At 35.5% G+C, this 22,045-nt stretch overlaps 1 protein-coding gene across 1 annotated transcript in view; it reads left to right on the top strand.

Annotated features, from left to right (window-relative positions):
• ABCB7 (ATP binding cassette subfamily B member 7) overlaps positions 1 to 22,045 on the top strand; it is a 99,311-nt gene that overhangs the window by 66,325 nt on the left and 10,941 nt on the right. Inside the window, exons 5-13 of the mRNA XM_049767221.1 lie at positions 6,216 to 6,348; positions 7,095 to 7,363; positions 8,098 to 8,186; positions 8,272 to 8,359; positions 9,204 to 9,378; positions 10,778 to 10,935; positions 11,133 to 11,296; positions 11,441 to 11,570; positions 13,706 to 13,877. Of these exons, the coding sequence (XP_049623178.1) occupies positions 6,216 to 6,348; positions 7,095 to 7,363; positions 8,098 to 8,186; positions 8,272 to 8,359; positions 9,204 to 9,378; positions 10,778 to 10,935; positions 11,133 to 11,296; positions 11,441 to 11,570; positions 13,706 to 13,877 (1,378 nt within the window). The remainder of the gene's footprint in view (positions 1 to 6,215; positions 6,349 to 7,094; positions 7,364 to 8,097; positions 8,187 to 8,271; positions 8,360 to 9,203; positions 9,379 to 10,777; positions 10,936 to 11,132; positions 11,297 to 11,440; positions 11,571 to 13,705; positions 13,878 to 22,045) is intronic.

Genomic DNA, 22,045 nt, shown 5'->3' with positions numbered 1-22,045 from the left:
GTTGCTATAAAAGACCTTGGATGTTTCGTAGATAGCTTGCCTGGTTCTGGCGTGAATGGAGGATGCCCATTCTTCTGAGGCCTGTGCCAGGGCATTATATCAATGTTCAGGGTGTAAGGTACATTGTACTGAGATTTATTAAGAAATTGTTAATTTTTTCAAAGTGGTTGGTGGTGGTTGTTTTTTTTTTTAAATAAATTCTTTAATTGAATCACTGTGAGATGCACAGTTAAAAAGTTGTTTATGATTGAGTTTCAGTCATACAATGTACAACATCCTTCATCAATACACATTTCCTGCCACCCAGTTCCTCCCCTATATCTTTTTCATGCCTAACTGCTATGGCAAGTACTTCCAATACTATGTTGAGTAGGGTTGGTGTGAACTGCAGTCTTGTCTTGTTCCAGATTTTAAATGAATGTCTTTCAGTTTTTTCCCATTGAATATAATATTTGCCATGGGCTTGAGGTAAATGTCCTTGACTATACTGAGAAAAGTTCCTTCCATGCTCATCTTGATGAGAAAAGTTCCTTCCATGCTCATCTTGCTGAAAGTTTTTATCATAAATGATTATTGGACCTTATCAAATACTTTTTCTGCATCTATTGATATGATCATAGGATATTTCTTTTTTTTTTTAATCTGTTTTTTTTTTTTTTGGTCTTGGGGTCACACCTGGCAGCGCTCAGGGGTTACTCCTGTCATTATGCTCAGAAATAGCCCCTGGCAGGCACGGGGGACCATATGGGATGCCGGGATTCGAACCACCGTCCTTCTACATGAAAGGTAAACGCCTTACCTCCATGCTATCTCTTCGGCCCCCAAGGATATTTCTTTTTCCTTTTGTTGTTATGTGTATTATGTTGATAAATTTGCGAATCTTAAACAATCCTTGAATCTTTGCAATGAATCCTACTTGGTCATGGTGTATGACCTTCATGAGATGTTAGATCCTGTTTGCTAGATTTTTTGTTGCGGACTTTTCTATCTATGCTCATCAGTTTGTAGTTCTCTTTTTTTGTGGCATATCTGTGCTTTTTGTTTCAGGATGATGTTAGCGTCATATAACCTATTTGGGAGTTTTCTGTTTCTTCAGTTTCCTGGCTGAGCCTGAAAATATTAGCAGTATGTCTTCTTGAAAGGTTTCAAGGAATTCACTAGTAAATCCATCTAGGCCTGGGCTTTTGTTTTTTGGAAGACTTGATTACCATTTTGATTTTCTCTGTTTAGATATGCCATATCATCTTGGTTTGTTGGTTCTGCCTTGCCTTAAAATAGACTGTTCAGTTCTTCTTTTAAGGTTAGTTTTGAGTCTGTAAAGTTCATCAGCTGTTGTCTATGTCTGTCTGTCAAGCTGTGCGTCTTTCCTTCAAACGTGAATGTAAATCTGGCTGGCTTGGTGATCTATTCTTGGTGAAGCATTCATTTCGTTTATTTTTGTCACTACGTTCCACCACTACCTTCTGGCCTTGAGTGTTGCATGACAAACCTGCTATTAACTTTAAGGATGCTCCTTTGTACATAGTTTTGTTTTTGTTTTTGCTGCATTCAATATTCCATCTCTGTCTGTGACATTTGTCTTTGTGACTAGGATGTGCCATAGGCTGTTATTCTTTTGATCTCTTTTAACCAGTAGTACTCTTTGGAGGAGTAGTATTTGGGTGCATGTACTCTTTAGCTCTGAGTTTTTCTGTAATGATTTCCTTTACTGTTGAATTTTTATGGAGATTTTCTTCATGGGCCCCTGGGACTTCAGTTATTCTTATGTTTTTATTGAGTATATCACAGACTTCTATTTTTATCTGTTCACATTCTTTGCAGATTTTTCCATTGCCTGATCATTTGTTTTAAGGTTCTTTTTATGCCTCTTCTGTTGTATGGAGTTGTTAAGCATCTCCTCTGTCCGCACACTCATTCTGTTTTCAGCATCTGTTACTGTGTTGATGAGTTTTTCCAGTGTTGTTTTCATTTTGACTACCAAGATTTTTAGCCCTGATATTTTGGTTTGGAGTTTTCTCATTTCTACTTCCATGTCATTTTGATCATTATTTGCCTTAATTGATGCTTCTCTAATAGGAAATAATCTGGGCAACTCTGGTTAACAGCCCTCCCAAAACTACCTGAGACCTCCAGCCTTAGCCTCAATTTCTGGCTCCCTTGATAATTTGAGTATGTACTGCCAGTGGCCTCTCTGACACATTGCTGTACACTGCAGTGAAAGTCTGCCTCTCCCCCTCATTCGGGGTACTCTCTCCTGGACATGCATAAAATGAGAATGCTCTTAGTGCAACTTTCCTATCCTGGGATCCATTCCCATGGGGTGGTAACCACTTCTTAACACATTTCAGTAGCAGGAGATGTTGTGGAGAATATTCAGAAACCCCAAACAAATCATGTAAGTCAGAGTTTAGGGGAGGGATCCTGGGGTGACAGTTAACCCTCCATCTACACTCACAAACCCTCCATCTACACTCTGGGTTAGAGTCCAAGTGTAGTCCACAGCAAATCAGGTGCTCAGTCTTGCCGGTCATCCTGCAGTCACTGCTGTCAGCAAGAGCATCAGGATTCTGTTCTGGTCTTGGGAGCTGAATCAGACAAATCTGCAGAGAGGTCCTTCTCATTTGAGCCGTGACTCTCCACCATGAGGAACAAGGAGGTTTCTGAGTCTTCTTTAATCCTGCAACTTAAACAGCTGTTGGGTGGAGAGAATAATATAGGGCCCTGGATTTCAGTTGCATAAAGAGAAAACTGAAGGTTGTTACCTTCCCTGTTCTGGATCAGTCAGAAATGCTGTAAGTTCTGACAGCAAGGACTGTAAGTTCTACTTATAAGAAGGGTTGAAATCTTATGTTACCTTAGCTTTTTAATGAGGTTCCAGGCAATTAATTGGTTTGGTTCTGCAGTTATCGACATTTGAAAAAGATAAGATCAATAAGACAGAGGAATATTACTTCAACTCATCATGCCCATGAGCAATAAATGGTCCCCTCTTTTCTTGGGAGGACAGAGCAGTAGAAGATGCTCCCTTGGGGCCAGAGAGATAGCACAGCTGTAGGGTGTTTGCCTTGCATGCAGCTGACCTGGAATTGATTCCTGGCATCCCGTATGATCCCTCAAGCCTGCCAGGAGCAATTTCTGAACACTGAACCAGGAGTAACTCCTGAGCGCTGGCGGGTGTGATCCCAAAATCCAAATAAATAAATAAATAAACAAACAAATAAATAAAAAAATAAATAAAAAGCGCCCTCTCTCCCTCTGGGACAATGATACAGAAGTTAAGCAACAGAAACCTAAGCATCCCTGGGTATTTTTGGCATCTGTGTGAGGTCACTCTGCCAATCTTACTCAGAATATACTCTCTAGTGTTATAGGTGTTGCCTCAAGAGGAGACCTTAAGACTCCCACTAGATTTAGTAACAGCATATTTACTTTCCCCATTGTACTGTTCAGCCTAAGTTCTTCCTGATAAAGCTGTTTTCCACTATTCAGACTAGTGAACGCATGTACAGCTTTCAGATTGGTGTGTCCAGTCTATTACAATCAGTAAGTACACTTTTATATGGGTTACCTTAAGCCCACAAGAATGCATTTAATCCAGCCAGCTACAGAAAAATATATTTTCTCTCCACCTTCACATTGAACCTTGCCAAATGGCTGAATAAGCCCAGAAAAACTGGAGAAATAATTGGCACCCCATTATTTAGAGAGAATTTCTGGGGATTGGTCAAGGACAGAGCCTGTGGTTTACCAATAAAGGCATTAATACTTACCTGCCTCATCAGGCCCATTTCCATCCCTCACCATGGTCTTGTTGGGTTTAAGAAATGGTTTGCAGCAATAAGGGATCCCATAGTGTCCTTGAGCCGTGGCTCCTTTCATGGCTGAATTCGGTAACATGCAACAGTCTACATTTAGGGTGTGTGTGTAAGAAGTGCCACAGAGAATGAGTCTGCAGGAGTGGTTGTTGCAGCTTTTTGCAGGGGCTGAGAGGGTGTCCTTTAGCTCTGGGAGATGGGTGGTGGCTTATTGGGGCTTACTATCGGTCTCAGTACCTAAAGAGTTAAGAACTGAGGGTAAAGAGGGTTAAATAGGGATAACGGATCAGAATTGGGGGACGAAAGGATATAAGGAGTTCTTAATGGGGAAGGGGAGATAATATATAATATATTGGCATGGACTGTTTACAGTATAGGTTGGGCAGACGAAGAGGAGTCTACTGTATACAAACTTATGCCCACTTATAGACAGACATTAGAAATCTTTTTCATAAGAGGCTGCCTGGGCACTTAAAAATAATAGTGTAAAGAAAAGATAGATGGGAGGAAGAAGAAAAAAAGATAAATAGCTAAAATATCGATTAGGAGGGAAAGAAGAGACAAAAAAGGAAAAAAAGAAAACAGGAGAGAAAAAATAAAGAAAACATAAGAAAAAGAAAAGAAATTGGGTCAGTGCCTCAGAGTAGGAAGGTTTTCCAATTTCTAGGCACTTCATTATTGACAGGGGTGAACTTTGCTAAATGAAACTTTCAGGGTTTGAATGTGGCTGGAGCATTTTAGTATAACCATACTTTTCACGTCTAGTTTACTAAGCATTATGATAGTGAGCACTATAAGAGGTGTTTATCCTATGTAGTGTCATCTGCTGTGTCTTGTACATTGAGGTTCCTTCCCTAAAAAGAAACTGACAGCATGGGCTTTATGATATCATAGTAACATAGTTTGAAGTGAAGAAGGAGAAAGATGAGAATGGAAGAAGAAAAAAGAAAAATAGAGAAAGGAGAAAAAAAGGGAAAGGGATAATAGTAATTTGCAAAAATTGTATTCGGGGAGTTGGAATTGTATCATAAGTCTTGGTGCAGTTGTCTATTTCAGTGGTCTCAATGGTCATATGTTTTAGGTCCTAATAAAGACTTAATCAAATGGAAATACGTAAAGTTGAGGGCCAAATTGCAACACTAGGTTGTCCACCCTATATTTGTTACCAGTAAATTCTTTATGTTTAACAAAGAATGAAATAGTGATGGAAAAGAATAAGTTTTGGGGTTCATTCTTTATGCTAAGTATTACAGAATTGGTTCCACATTTTTTAATGTGTGTTAGTTAGATTTATTCGAAGAAAATATTAGTCTAGCCAGTTTTCTGTTTTCAGTGATGAGTGTTTTTGATATTTTAATGTAGTTGAAAATGTAAATTATTACTTTTCATTTTGGGGTTTTTTTTGGGAGGTACACCCTGTGATGCTCAGGGGTTACTCCTGGCTATGCACTTAGAAATCGCCCCTGACTTGGGGGACCATATGGGATGCCGGGGATCAAACTGAGGTCCGTCCTGGGTCAGCTATGTGCAATACAAATGCCCTACCACTGTGCTATCACTCCGGTCCCTACTTCTCATATTTTTATATATTCTGGTTATATAGGTTAGCTTTTGTAAGTTTAATTTGATATTCAGTGGGTTTTTCTGTGTTTGAGATTGGAGAAAGAATTTTTGGTAGTGCAAATAAATCTGTCATTTTTTTATTGGCCAGTTGTTAATCAACCACATATAAACATTTATCTATTTTAGAGATTGTTTTTATTGTTAATTTCTGCTTCACATGGATTTGGTTTATAAATTACTTTGCATAATTTTATTGAGTAACTAATATATACAACACATTGTACTCAAGATGGACAGATCAGAAAATATGTACAAAACCTCATATACTTAGAAAATTATATATATGCAAATAGTAAGGCAGTTTTCCATAAATGCCATGAACTCTATAGAATTGTGTATCATGTAAAAAGAGTACCTTTGAGTGGATGATTAAGGATGATTTCATGGGGGCAGGAACATTTGACTAGTGCTTATGAATTATAATGATATAATGAATTTTAATAAGTGAATTATATTAATGAATTATATATCATATTAGTGAATTATATCTTAATACATTATATATCACATTAGTGAATTATATTAATCAATTATAATATAATGAATTATAATATAATATTATAATGACTATTAATAAGGTACTCATTGTGAAGAATCATGATAGCTTTCTTGTTTCCAAATAATTTTAGTTAGGAAAATTTTAAATTCTGGGAAGTACATCTTAATATTATTCAATAGATAATATTTGAACATTCTCAAATGTTAATTTAAGTTAAATATTTGTTCTTTTATTATAAATATTTTTATATCATTGATAATTGCTGGTTTTGCTTTTAGGCCCTGAATATTGTGGTTCCTTTCATGTTTAAATATGCTGTAGACAGTCTCAACCAGATGTCGGGAAACATGCTGGATCTGAGTGATGCACCAAATACAGTTGCAACCATGGCAACTGCAGTTCTGATTGGCTGTATGTGGCTTCTTTAATCTATCTACAGGTGTTGACTATAGGATATTAGAACTTTTGAGCAGATGACCTTTTATACCACAAGCATGGCTTAGCATTTAATTAATGTTTATTTCATCCATGTTTAATGTTCATTTTCGATTGGCCTGACACAAATCTGTATTTCTTTCTTTCTTTACTTTTTTCTTTTTTCAAATCTAATTTGTGAAGACATTATTATGATGTTTTATATATCTCCATATTAGAGATGTCTCTTATGGGACTCTGGAGACTTTGGGAAAATTCTTTCATTTAAGGCGTTTGATTTTCTTAGGATCTCGAAGTTAGCATTTGTTATTTGTGGAAATTGAATTAGGTTTAAGATTGAATTAAGTTAGATTAAATTAAATTAGATTCAAAAGTATCTATTTAAAATTTAGATTTTAAAAGACCAGTGAATAGTATACAATTATTTACCATAAAGCTTTTCTTTAAAAATAGTGTTTAGTTGAAAGATCTTCCAGCATTACTTTCTGTTTATAGTATCTGATTGTAAAATCTTTCAACATTGTTAACTTATGGAAGAAAGTAACCTTGAGAATACTTTATGGTGGTGAAAAGATTGGTATTCACTGGGCTTAATGCTTCCTAGATACTTTTTAGTACAGTTTATGATAATTTATTTATTGTATAAAACATTTTTGATCTGCAATGTTTATATTCTTACAATTCTAATTTTTTATATATTATTTTTTAAAATGTATTGTTAGATGGTGTATCAAGAGCTGGAGCTTCCTTTTTTAATGAAGTTCGAAATGCTGTATTTGGCAAGGTAGCCCAAAATTCAATTAGAAGAATAGCCAAAAATGTGTTTCTCCATCTTCACAACCTGGATCTGGCTTTCCACCTGAGCAGACAAACAGGAGCTTTATCAAAAGCTATTGACAGAGGAACAAGGGGTATCAGTTTTGTCCTTAGTGCTTTAGTATTTAATCTTCTACCCATCATGTTTGAGGTGATTCTTGTCAGTGGTGTTTTGGTAAGTAAAATACTTTTAAATCACGATTCTATCTAACATTTTTGTTTGTTTTATTTAGTACTTAAAACTATTGTGCTGTACTATGTAGTTTATTTAATTATTTTGTTGTATGTCTCCAAAATCTTATTACTTTCTTATGGAGAGAGCGCTTCAGTTTTAAGTAATTAACTAGTGCATGTATGTTTTGTTAACTTAAATATTTTTTGTATGACATTTGACTTGTATGTTCAGAATATCAAGGTTTATAGCTAATTTCAGGGCATTTCATATTTTATAATTAAAATTTACATACATTTTATTTGTTTCATATCTTTTACACAATATTGTATTGTAGTTGACAGTAATAGTATCTGTCAATATGATATGTAATGGGTTTTTTCCTTATTGTTGTAAGCTGATTTTCTAAGGTATTTGATATCTCACCTATTCATTTATACAATATGTTACCAACATTTTAGTTTGATGGTTTGTATGTTTTTGGGTCACACTCAGCGATGCTTAGGGGTTACTCCTGGTTCTGCATTAAGAAATAACTCCTGGCAGGCTTGGGGGACTGTAAGGGATGCTGGGGATTGAACCCAGACGACCGCATGCTAGGCAAACACCCTATCCGGTCTGCTCTTGCTTCAGCTTCACCCCATTTTTTTTATTAAAACCTTTTGGCGGAGATCCTTTATTGCGCGTATTTGGAAAGGGCAGCTAATGCTTTCTCATTTCTTCATTTGCCTTTCCAGTACTACAAATGTGGTGCACAGTTTGCATTGGTGACCCTTGGTACACTTGGTGCATATACTGCATTCACAGTTGCTGTCACACGGTGGAGGTAAGGTATTCTCAAAGGCTTTTGAAGAAATTAGTTATGCTTTTATGGCAAGTATTTCATACCTGTGAAAATCTTTGTTTTACAGAACTAGATTTAGAATAGAAATGAACAAAGCAGATAATGATGCAGGTAATGCTGCAATAGACTCACTGCTGAATTATGAAACTGTGAAGGTAATGTTTAATTATACTTTCTTATATTTTTCATAATGAACTAAGATTTTTTTCCTGTCATTTAAATTAATTGGTGCTGTGACATAGAACTTTAGAGTATGCTAGGTTTCATATTAGATTCTCTAGGTGTGATGGAATAATAGTATTTCAATTTTCTTTGGTTGAGAAATTGCCCTTTATATGTAAGCTTTTGGTTGACACCATAAAAATTTTACTTTGTAAATTAATTTAGAATGGTAAGAATGTGGTTATGAACAATAAACTAAAATAGCTTGACTCTTGTACCTCAGAATGACTAGAGTTGTACTTTTTATTCCTTTTTAAAAGAATATTTTTCTGTTATTTTTCTATTCTGCAAATACTGCCAAGCATTTCTATGTGCAGTGCACTCTATTAGATATTATTATATAGGATTATAGTAAAAATAGTGCTGATATTTAATCTTTCCCCTCCCCAAACTTTAAAATCTACTGGTAAAGTTAGTATGCAGGTAGCTATGCAAGAAGATATAATGCATAGGACCAGTGAGAACTGTCAATTGTGTCTCTAGAAGATCTGGGGAAGGCTTTCTAAAGAAGTACATTGACAGCTTTTCTTTTTAATATAGATTTATATTAACTAGGCATTCAGTAAATGTCTATAAGATTAATTTCTGAAAATTTTTAGATACATTTTATTGTGGAAAGCTGTAGAAATATCATAGTCCAAGTAATCAAAATCAATTTTAATAAAATATGCAGTACAAAATTTCATCTATACTTGAAATCTGATAATTATACTAGTCATAGCTTAAGAAAAATTCTAACTACTTGTTTGTAGTTACTATTTTTGTATATTTTTTTAGTATTTTAATAATGAGAACTATGAAGCACAAAGATATGATGGATTTTTGAAGACATATGAGGCTGCTTCACTGAAAAGTACCTCTACTCTGGCCATGTTGAACTTTGGTCAAAACGCCATTTTCAGTATTGGTTTAACTGCTATAATGGTACTTGCCAGTCAGGGAATTGTGGCAGGTAATGAATCTTTGCTTTTTAGATTTTTAGATGTTTTCTTAACCCTTATTACTAAAGAAAAATGAAATAACTTTGTATATTATTTTTTAATGTAAAGCATATTAAATAATGATGTTTAATACTTTTGGGGAACTTTCCTTTTTATAGTACATGTATTCTGTCTAAAGTATTTTGATTGGTGGTATTTATTTACTTATTTATACTTATACCTTTAATACTAGCTCTCATTGATTGGGATGACTATTAAAATAATTTGTGGGACTACAATTTGGTTTCTTCAGGTGCACCTTTTTTTATGAGTGTTTAGTTTTTGGGGATATACCCAGCTGTGATCAGAGTGTACTACTGGTTGTATTCTCGAGATAATTCCTGGACTGTGTTCAGGGGACAATATGTAGTGACAGGGACTGAATTCAGGTCAATTGCATGCAATTCAATACATGCTGTACTCTCTCCTGTTACTGCAAGCAGTAACCATTTTTAGTGTCTTTTATTTCTAATATCTCCAGTATACGGGAAAAACATTGTAATTACTTTTTTTTTTTTTTTTGGTTTTTTGGGCCACACCCGGCGGTGCTCTGGGGTTACTCCTGGCTGTCTGCTCAGAAATAGCTCCTGGCAGGCACGGGGGACCATATGGGACACTGGGATTTGAACCAACCACCTTTGGTCCTGGATCGGCTGCTTGCAAGGCAAACACCACTGTGCTATCTCTCTGGGCCCACATTGTAATTACTTAAGGACTAAATACTAGTAGGATTTTAGAACTGCTATTAACCCTATAATCCATCTAATTTACAAAACATTTAAGAAAAAAATCATCTTTGTTTCTTTTCTGTAATTTACCCACATAGTTAGGTTTGTTTGTTCATTTATGTCCTTAGTATATGCTTTATCATTCTCAAGCATAAAAATCTTTTGCCCTATTTTAAAAATACATTGCTATTTGTAATTTTATGGTTTTTTAAAAATTTTTTGTGTTTTGTTTGGTTTTTTGTTTTGGGGCCATACCTAGTAATGCTCAGGGGTTACTCCCGGTTCTGTACTCAGAAATCACTCCTGGCAGGTGTGGAGACCATGTGGCGTTGAACCTGGGTCTGTCCAGTCCCATAATTTTATGTTTTACATTACAAAGAAGCTGGGTAATATCTTAAAGAAATGAATGGTATTTAGCCGTTTCTTTCTAGTATATAGTATAATGGTGCTTTTCGCATTTCACTTAGTTTTTTCAAGGTCTTTATATTTTATATCATGGGTTAAAATGCTTTAAACCCATTTAAGTGGGCCTAAGAATTCTAATTAAGTATATTTTGAACTCTAATATAATTAATGGTAAATTTCTAAAATTGGAGAAGTTCATAACATTTAAAATACTTTTTTCTGCCAACTGCCTATTAAGGTACCCTTACTGTTGGAGATCTGGTAATGGTGAATGGACTGCTTTTTCAGCTTTCATTACCCCTTAATTTTCTGGGAACTGTTTATAGAGAAACTAGACAAGCGCTTATAGATATGAATACTTTGTTTACTCTACTCAAAGTGGACACCCAAATTAAAGTAAGTGATCAATTTTAATATCTTTTATTAGAATTATTTTGGGGAAATATTTATAGGACCATTTTAGTAAATTAATTTGGGGGCTGGAAATGGAACTATTATGTGTTTAAGAGGATATTGTAATAGATTTTAAATCTGTGTAGACATTTTATAATCCTGCCTAAAGATAGTATGTGTATTTTTTCTCTTTCTGCTAGGATAAAATGATGGCATGTCCCCTTCAGATCACACCACAGACAGCTACAGTTGCCTTTGATAATGTGCATTTTGAATACATTGAGGGACAGAAAGTCCTTAATGGTGTATCTTTTGAGGTCCCTGCAGGAAAAAAAGTGGCCATTGTAGGAGGCAGTGGATCAGGGTGGGTATTTCATTTATTTATAAATTTCTGCATAGTGATTTACATATTCCTGATGTAATTCTTTTTCTTTATCATAAATCATTACTGAATTTTAACAGGGATTTTATAATACCAGATGTAATAATCTTTATGTTCAATTTTCAGAAAAAGCACAATAGTGAGGCTGTTATTTCGCTTCTATGAACCTCATAAGGGCAACATTTACCTTGCTGGTCAAAATATACAAGATGTGAGCCTTGAAAGCCTTCGGAGAGCAGTGGGAGTGGTACCTCAGGTATTTTTTTAAAAGAAAATTATTGTGATGAATGTTTATTAGGTCTGTAGATGCTTTACTATAATAATTTAAGCATAAGCATGAATGTATGCTAATGCAGTAGGAAATGTTATATCCTGTCTCAAATTTTATTGCCATAGGTTAAAATAAGTTTGAATGGAAAAACTACAAAATGAAAAGATTTCTAAGCCTTAGATGTTTAACAGAGGAAAGAGCACAGACTGTATTCTAAACCAGTCTATCCCTAATATTTACAATGTCTATGAAAAATGTCTCTAAAATAATGTAAATGTTTCTCTTAAATAGTACCTTATTATTGGGGCTGGAAAAATAGTACATTGAGTAAGGCTCTTGCTTTGCACATGGCCAACCCAGGATTGATCCCCCATATGTGCCCCTATGCACCTATAGGAGTGATTCCTAGTGCAGAGCAAGGAGTAAGCCCTGACCATCAGCAGGTGTAATCTCCTCCTGCAAAAATCCTAAATATAAAGATACCATTGTTACTATTAAGAGATAATGTTTTAAGGCAAGAGCTTCACTAAATGAAAAATATCATTATCATTTTGAAGTGTTAGACATAATAAATGTGTAAAAGTTATAATCAGTTTTACAGTTTGACTGTTCATTACTGTCCTCTTAGCAAACAGAGACCGTTAATCCATAGGGAACATTTAACAAGTATTTGCTGACTGATTTGAGGGAGACAATAAATTGAGAATAAGATAGGAGAAAATAAGGAGTTAGCTTTCTAGAATATTAGTTTTTCTGTTAGTGAAACCAATAGAGAAACCTACGTATTAGTTGTGTTTAATGCATACTATAATGTAACTAGACTCATAAACAAATTCTGTGATATATAATTCACAAAAAGGTTTCTAAGTGATCTGACAATAGCCCTCTGTCTTCATTTTATTTTTTGTTTTATTTTTGGGCTATACCTGGTGTCTGCACTCAGGAAATTTTTGGCAGTTCTTGGAGGACTATATGGGATGCTGGGGATTGAATCCAGGTTGGCCTTCTACAAGGCAGATGCCCTACCTGCTGTACTATTGCTTCAACCCCATTGTTCTTTGTTTTATTGAGAAAGTCAGAAGTTAATATATAAAAAATCACCTAACAAGAATATTGAAATCTCAAATCCTCAACATACTTAGGGCATAGTTGCTCCAGAAAAATGCCTGTTTTTTCAATATATATTCTGGGTGATTATGAAAAAATAATAGACTCTTCTTTTTTTTGGGGGGGACATCACACCCAGCAGTGCTCAGGGGTTACTCCTGGCTCTACGCTCAGAAATCGCACCTGACAGGCTCAGGATATGGGATGCTGGGGTTTGAACCGTCATCCTGCATGCAAGGCAAACGCCCTACCTCCATGCTACCTCTCTGGCCCCAATAATAGAGAATAATGAGAAAAACTAAACCATATTCTTAAACCAACTGAATTACTTTTGGAGAATAAAAATTTTTATTCACTAAATTAAAAAAAATGTTCATCTTCATTAGTGATCTTAGTAATTAATCCAAAAGTGGGATAGCATTTTTCACTTACAGGATTAGCATGAATTTTGAAGTTATTAATGTCCATAAGGTACATAATACTAGTATATTGTGTGAGTGGTGCAAGTGCAGTTTTCCTAGAGATCATATTGACATAACCAAGAACCTTAAAATATTCATGTCATGTATTTTAGTAATCTTGCCTCTAAGAAGGTTTTAATCAGGAAATAGAAATATCAAAATTTTCATATTCAAATAGATTCTTTTTTTACCATTTTTATTACAAAAGTCTCAGTATGTTTTTATGTTAAATTATCATCTGTGCTCACGGTTTACTCATTCTGGAATCACGAATTATTCCTGATGGGTTTAGAAACAAACCTGGTCAATTGCATGCAAGGCATGCACCCTACCTGTTAGATTATAGCTTGGGCCCAAACCCCACTTTTTCACATATTATTAATAACTCTCAAAATATTTTATTGTTACACAACAAATAGTGATTAGCTTTGGGAAAGAAAGAGACCACAGGGTTATGTACCTATATGCTTCTGTCTTTGTTTGATAATGAGCATACATATTATTCATATGTGTCTGAATATATAATGCCATTGTATATGTTCATAATTCTAGGATGCTGTCCTTTTCCATAATACCATTTACTACAACCTCTTGTATGGAAATATCTCTGCTTCAGCTGAGGAAGTATATGCAGTGGCAAAGTTAGCTGGACTCCATGATGCAATTCTTCGAATGCCACATGGATATAACACTCAAGTAGGGGAGCGAGGACTCAAGCTTTCAGGTAATCAAAGATTATATATCTGCTTCATGATTTGATAGTCCTTTCAAACTCTCTCAGAATCATTTTCTAGTAAATGTAATTCTTGAACACAAACCTGTTTATCCAGACATTTAGTCATGTTCTCACTTTCCTGTCCTATGGTGTAAATAATCCAACAAACCAGAAAGTTACTGTTTTCAGTACAAATTTTCCTGTAAATCTATGAAATTAAGTAAGTGCTTAATTAATAGTAATATTTAACTAACTACAGTTAAATTAAAGGAAATCCAAGATTAGTATTCATCTAGGGAAGCATTAGGATAGGAAGATGTATTTCAAAAGTAAATAGTATAGTTCATAATATTTTCCTAAGTCATTGCTGAATATTTTTAATATTTTAAACCTCTTAATGCTTGATATATTTAGTTTCTGTACTTCCCTTATAGCCCATCTTTATTTTCATGTTCTTGAATTTGAGAGCTTGTATATTTCTTTTTTTCTAACATTTGAACTATCTTCATAGCTCTGTTTTTAATTTTCACAAAGAAAGGCTCTCCGTTTTCTAATACCCCGGTTCTTTCCTCTCACCCCTTACCTATTCTCCTCAGATATCATTAGTTCTGTTGTCAGTGTTCACTAGTGCAGTTAATATTTTGCTGTATTTATAATAACCAGTTTCACAGTTTGAGAAATTAGAAGAAGATTAAGGAATGAACTAAACAGTAAGTTGTGATAAGGTCATAATACAATATCAGAATCTTTAGCAGAGAATGCAAAAAAATAATACAAAGGTCAGTGAAACTAGGAGCCTTTAATTTTTTTCAAAAGAATTACCAAGAATGGCACACTGCTAAAATTCTAGCTATATTCTTAAGTGATTTAAAAAGAATCCTAATAATAGGTTACTATTAACGTTTTGCCACTAAGCTGGAGACCCTGGAAGAAATATGAATTTTGAGAATCATATGCCCTACTGAGACTGAAGTATAAGGAAGTTTAAAACCTAAACATGGGCCAGAGCGGTGGCGTGAAGCGGTAGCCTAGGACGGACCACAGTTTGATCCCCTGGCATCCCATATGGTCCCCCAAGCCAGGAGTGATTTCTGAGCGCATCACCAGGAGTAACTCCTGAGCATCACTGGGTGTGGTCAAAAAATCAAACCAAAACAACAACAACAACAAAATACCTAAACAAACTTAACTCATATCAATTTATCCTGCATGTGAAATGTATCCTAAGTAGATGTCTAGGTCCACATTGGTCACTTGTGAATTCTATCAGGTATTCAAAATAACCTATAGTTCTCAACGTCTTCCCAGAAAAATTGAAGCATCAGGACTTCTTCCTAAAGCGTCTACAGGGCCATTGTTAAACTGATATAAAATCAGGCAAAAATACTAATGAAATAAAAAAAGTACAGACTGATAGCCCTTATGTAAATTGAAATGTAAATTTCAATATGTCCGAGTAAACATACAGCACAACCAAGTAGGATTTATTCCAGGGACATAGGGATGAGCCAATAAGTAATTTATTAACAGAAAGCTTTTGGCAAGATTCAGTAACCTTTCCTGAGACAAATTAAGCAGTGATAGGAAGAAGAAACTACCTCAGGATAGTTAAAGTCATAAACTGTAAATCCAGAATTCTCAATATATTTAGTAGTTAAAAAGGAATGCTATCCTTCTAATATCTGATAATAGGAAAGAATTTTCACTTATGTCACTATTATCCAATGGAATATTATGGTATTGGAAATCCAACCACAAGTCAAGCAAGAAAATGAAATTATAGGCATTAAAATTTGAAAAGAGTTTAATCTATGACTATTTGCAGATGGCATGATAATAAAGATTCCACCAATAAACTATTAGAAAGAGTAAACCAATATAGTAAATTAGTAGTCTACAAAATGACACTAAAATTTGTTGCATTTCCGTATGCAAACTATTACCTAGAGTTAAGGTTTTTTTGTGTTTAAAAGATTACATACCTTGGAATAAATTTAATCAAGGATGTGAAAGATGTATTTCTAACACCTATATCGAATGAGTATATATAGATTTTTTCTTTTACTTTATTTGTATTATTTTGTTATTAGTAAAATAAATAGAAGATAATATTTCTCTGGGCCCTCAATCCTATTCCATAGTTGGAGAGTTTATATTAATTCTAGTGCCACACTATTTTGATTACTGTAGCTTTATAATGTAATTTAAGGTTGTAAAGAGAAAAGCTTCCCTTATCTTTTTAGGATTGCTTTGGCTATTTGGAGGGATGCTGGGGGCTATTGGTCCAATTAAATAAACTGTAGATATTAAAAACATCCAATGTTGGTGTGAATGTGGAGCAAAATGAACTCATTTATTGCTGGTGGGAATATTAACTGCTTTATACTTCCTGGGGGAAAAAGGACTATTTAAAAAAAACTAAGAATTGGGGCCCGGAGAGATTTGCCTTGCAAGCAGCCGATCCAGGACCAAAGGTGGTTGGTTCGAATCCCGGTGTCCCATATGGTCCCCCGTGCCTGCCAGGAGCTATTTCTGAGCAGACAGCCAGGAGTAACGCCTAAGCATCGCCGGGTTTGGCCCAAAAAACAAAACAAAACTAAGAATTGATCTTTTGTATAATCCAGTAGCCCCACTTAATTAGAATCTAGTTCCATGGACCCAAAAACTGTGTTCAGGAAAGAGATTTGTACCTCTATGTTTATCCTGAAACCAAAGTCTGAAAACAATTCAGATGTCCAAAGATATATAAGATAAGGAAAATATGATATATATCTACATTGTAATAGTACTCAACTATAAGAATAGTAAAAACATGCAATTTTCTGCTACTTGAATAAAACTGGGTGTATCATGCTAAATGATTGTGACAGAAGCAAATAAACTCTCATATATAGAATTTAAATTCCCATACTAAGGGAACCTTAAATGGCCTCAAGCAACAGAATATAAGATCTAGTCTGAAGATTGGAGCTGAGGAAGAGAGTCAGATGTGGGAAGTAGAATGGGGATATAGTTGGTTGAGGGGAAACCTAAGATAGACGATGGGTAAGTCACTCTTATTAGTTGGTGTTGGATTGTTTGCATGAAACCCTACTATTTATAATTTTGTAAATCTAAGTCATGGTTGCTAAAATAATTAATGCATAAAATTGTTAAAAATTAGAGAACTGACTGATAGAAATGGGCATATACTCCATGTTATGATTGACCTTGTCAAATGACTATATTACCCAAAGCAGTAGGGTGTTTCCCTTGCATGAGAAAAATGTATTTTCATTGCCCTATATATGTCTACTATATATCTAATATATATGGATATACATATCTACTAGTCCACTTTCTTCCATTTTTCTATTCATAGCTCGTATATTCTTGTTGAGTTTCAGCATGTTGACCTATCAAGGAGTGACAGGGCAGTGTTGAAGTCTCCCACTATTATTGTGTTGCTATTGATGTCTTTCACATTTGTCAACAATTATATTAAATATTTCTGGCCCCTCACTGGGTGCATATATGTTTAGGAGTGTAATTTCTCCCTGTTATACTTATCCTTTATTACAAAATATCCACCTTATTTCCTTACAGCTTTTCTAGGTCTAAAGTTTATGTCATCACATACCAGTATGGTCACTCCAGCTTTTTTAAGGAGTTGTTTGCTTGGTTGATTTTCTTCCAACCTTTGATTTTGAGTCTGTGTTTGTTCTCACTATTTAGATGTGTTTCTTGTAAGCAACAGAATACTGGATTCAGCTTTTTGATCCATTTGCCAGTCTGTGTCTCTTAACTGCTTCATTTAGTCCATTGACGTTGAGAGAGATAACTGTCATGGGAGTTAGTGTCATCTTTATATAGGGATTTTGTGTGTTTGTTGCTCTGTCTTTTCTTAAAGCAGACCTTTCAGTTTTTCTTTTAAGGCTGGTTTTGAGTCTTTAAAGTTTTTGAGCTGTTGTCTATCTGTGAAGCTATGTATACTTCCTTCTAACCTTAAAGTGAGTTGCTGGGTGTAATATTCTAGATGAAGCATTCATTTTGTTGAGTTTTGTCACTATATCCCACCACTACCTTCTGGCCTTGAGGGTTGCTTGTTACAGGTCTGCTGTGAATCTTATGGACGCTCCTTTGAATCTAATTTATCTTTTTGATCTTGTTGCTTTCAGTATTCTGTCCCTCTATGTGGGATTCGACATTTTGACTAGGATGTGTATTGGGGTGCTTTTCTTTGAGTCTCTTCCAGCTGGTACTCATCGGGCATGCAGAATATGGTTGCATGCAGTATTTAGTTCTGGGAATTTCTTTGCAGTGATATTCTTGACTATTGATTCTTCCTGGTGATTTTCTTACTGTGTCTCTGGGACTTCAATGATTCTCATGTTGTTTCTGTTGAGTTTATTAAAGACTTCTATTTTCATCTGTTCACATTCTTTGAGTATTTTCCTGTTGTCTGACCATTTGCTTTTACGTCTCTTTTCAAATCTCTTATGTTGTATGGAGTTGTTATGCATCTTATCTTCCAGCTCACTGATTCTGTCCTCAGTTGTTGTTACTCTGTTGGAGAGGCTTTCCATTGAGGTTTTTATTTTATCTGCTGAGTTTTTTCAGTTCTGTTATTTTAGTTTGGGGTTTTATGACCTCTATCTTTGTGGTCTCTTCAGCTCTATGCTTTTATAGAGTGCTATGAACATCCTCCATATTTCTTCTCTAAACTCCTTATCTAAGAGGCTAACTAGATGATTGGCTCTTCTTGAGTCATCAGGGCTGCCATATTCATTCTCTATGCATGGAGTTTCACCATTTCTTTTTTATTTTGATTTTTTTAAACATAATGGTGGATTTCATTGTTTAGAAGGTGTGAGTGTCTTTTGTGATAGGGTCAGTCTACCTTGCTGGTAATCCTTGATGAGATTCAATTCACTGGGGTCTTCCTCTACAGCCTCACCCAGGAAATCAGGAAGCCAATATGGAGGAATGCAGAGGCCCTATATAAGCCCATTGAAGGAATCTGGCACCACCCTTGTGAGTGGGGAAAGCCTAACTTGCTGGTTGGTGAACCTTGATGGGATTTAATTCCCTGGGGTCTTCCTCTGCAGACTCAAGCAGGAAATTTGGAATCCCTTGATAATCTTTCTAAATCATTAACTCATTCAGCTTTTTTGTTTACTGTTAAGCCCCTCTGTTGTATCATTTATGCCAGCTATCATATATATATATATATATATATATATATATATATATAAAACATTAAGTCTAACATTAGAATCTTTTTAGTATTTGTCTTTATTGTAATCGTTTTATTTGGTTTATTTTTATTTTATTTAGTATTGTTATACTTGGTTTTAAACTCTTTAGGCAATCTTTTTAGTTACATTACATTTGAACTTCCCCTAATTTGTTTTTTGTCACTCTATTATTTGTTGCAAATTCTTTTTTTTTTTTTTTTTTTTTTGGTTTTTGATTTTTGGGCCACACCCTGTGACGCTCAGGGGTTACTCCTGGCTATGCGCTCAGAAGTTGCTCCTGGCTTCTTGGGGGACCATATGGGACACCGGGGGATCGAACCGCGGTCCGTCCTAGGCTAGCGCAGGCAAGGCAGGCACCTTACCTCCAGCGCCACCGCCCGGCCCCTGTTGCAAATTCTTAATGTTCATTTGTTTTGAATTTTTAAAAGTTGGAGAGATAGCATAGCAGCTATATCATTTGCCTTGCATGTTGCTGAAAAATGTATGTTTCCCTGAACAATTCTAGGAGTGTCTTTATAATAGAATAGTGGGCTGTAAGATATAACCTCACTGTTGTTTTGTATACTGATGTTTCTGTATCTGTTTACATGAATTGAGATGCAATTCTGTTAAAGGGTGGAAAGTGAGACAGCAGGGAATGTACTGTGAATTTGAACCTTTTAAGGAACTGCTAGTATCTTTGCTGACATGACATGGGGTACTAGATATGCAACCACCCTTTGTCTCTCAGTCAGACTTTCCCAAGTGCTATATTTAACATTTTTGTATGTATAGAAGCTTCTCTTTTGCTTGTGGGGCTCTAGACCATAGTTTTCTAAACTATAGATTGTGACTTCATGTTGGAGTAATCAAAATTTTGGTAGTAGTAAATAGTTTCTAAGTTTGTACAGGCCTTATAAAAGTATCTGACTTAAATCCAATTGCCAGTACCGCTTGGTTTTACAAGCATTCCTGTTTGAAGTCCTGGAGACCCCTAAGCATTGTCTGGTGTGATTGGCGACCTAGAAATACAGCAGAGGTGGCCCTGGTGATCAACAGCACCTCAAGAACCAAGAAGCTACATCCCTGGACTCTGAACCACTGAATGGTTAACTGAGAGTTGCTGGAAGTGGGCCTCTTGACCACTGCTTAATAGGCTTAATATATATTCTGAACATGCAGTGACCAAAACTTTTTTGTCATGATGATCTAAAAGTTTATTATTAATTTTTTTATTAATATCTTTATTTAAACACCTTGACTACAAATATGATTGTAGTTAGGTTTCCTTCATGTAAAGAACACTCCCCCTCACTGCTGCAACATTCCCACCACCAATGTCCCAAATCTCCCTCTCCCAACCCACCCCCCCACCTATACTCTAGACAGGCTTTCCATTTCCCTCATTCATTCACATTGTTATAGTTCTCAGTGTAGTTATTTCTTAACTGCACTCACCACTCTTTGTGGTGAGCTTCATGTCGTGAGCTGGACCTTCCAGCCCTCCTCTCTTTATCTTTGAGGATTATTGCAAAAATGTCTTTTATTTTTCTTAAAATCAAGTGATGAGTGACTCTATTCTGTATCTATCTCTCTCCCTCTGACTTATTTCACTCAGCATAACAGATTCCATGTATAGGAAAATTTCATGACTTTATCTTTCCTGATGGCTGCATAATATTCCATTGTGTATATGTGCCACAGTTTCTTTAGCCATTCATCTGTTAAAGGGCATCTTGGTTGTTTCCAGAGTCTGGCTATTGTAAATAGCACTACAATGAATATAGGTGTGAGGAAAGGATTTTTGTATTGTATTTTTGTGTTCCTAGGGTATATCCCTAGGAGTGGTATAGCTGGATCATATAGGAGCTCAATTTCCAGGTTTTGGAGGAATCACTATATCACTTTCCATAAGGGTTGGACTAGACAGCATTCCCACCAGCAGTGAATCCCATAAGTCCCCTCAAGCCTGCCAGGAGCCATTTCTGAGTGCAGAGCCAGGAGTATCCCCTGAGTTCAGCTAGGTGTGACCCCCCCAATCAATTATATAATGAATTCAAGGTGTTTCTGTCAGCTCTCATGCTTGTTGTATTTCTTAGGCATATAGGAGTTAAGGGGGTGGAGGAGATTGCCCTACTCTGTCTGAATAGAAGAAGAAACACATTATATAGGCAAATATAATTCCAGTGGCGGCCTTTTGCATAATACAAAAAGGTACTTACAGAAGAGAACTTTGCTTATGATTGGTGTCTATTCAGTTCCCAGTAACTCCCACAGTTGCCTCCACTGCCTAAGGCTGGAATTTCAACTGCCTGAACGTGGGACTATGTTTATAGTCTTAAATAAGTGATTTGTTTCCTAGCCACCACTCTTAACCATCTGGTTTCATCACGCACTTCCAGCAGGGTCTATATTTCCAACACTTTACCATTTAATTGAAAATGCAGGGAAGAACAGTCTTGTATCTTTACTTGTCAGTCATCTTTGCAGAATGCCTGGATATTTCTACATTTTTATCCGTGTTTAATTACCAAGGCTGGGGATGTAGCTCATTAGTAGAGCACTTGCCTTACATGTTTTACATGGGTTAAATATCCAGTTCACCCCCTATAAGTGTTATATAATATCTAGGTATAATTGAGAATGATCCAATTTTTGAAGCTTTATAAAATTGTTTGTTTGCCTTAAATTAAATGAATTTTTACAATGACAATGTTAGTGGCCAGAGAGATAGTATAGAGGGTATGGCAGTTGCCTTGCACATGGCTTACCCAGGTTTTATCCCATCACCTCATTATCCGTTGAGCCCTCCATTAGTAATCCTTGAGTACAGAACCAGGAGTAATCTCTGAACACTGCCAGGTATAGCCCCAAAGCCAACAAAATAAACTGTATAATAACAGAAAGCATTATGAAATTCCTACAAGCACACTATATTTTCCATAGTTTTCATTCTAGTTT

This window comes from Suncus etruscus, chromosome X, assembly GCF_024139225.1.
Source record: "Suncus etruscus isolate mSunEtr1 chromosome X, mSunEtr1.pri.cur, whole genome shotgun sequence".
Lineage (NCBI taxonomy): Eukaryota > Metazoa > Chordata > Mammalia > Eulipotyphla > Soricidae > Suncus > Suncus etruscus.
Note: the sequence above shows the minus strand (reverse complement) of the source record. Positions and strands in the feature narration are given on the sequence as shown.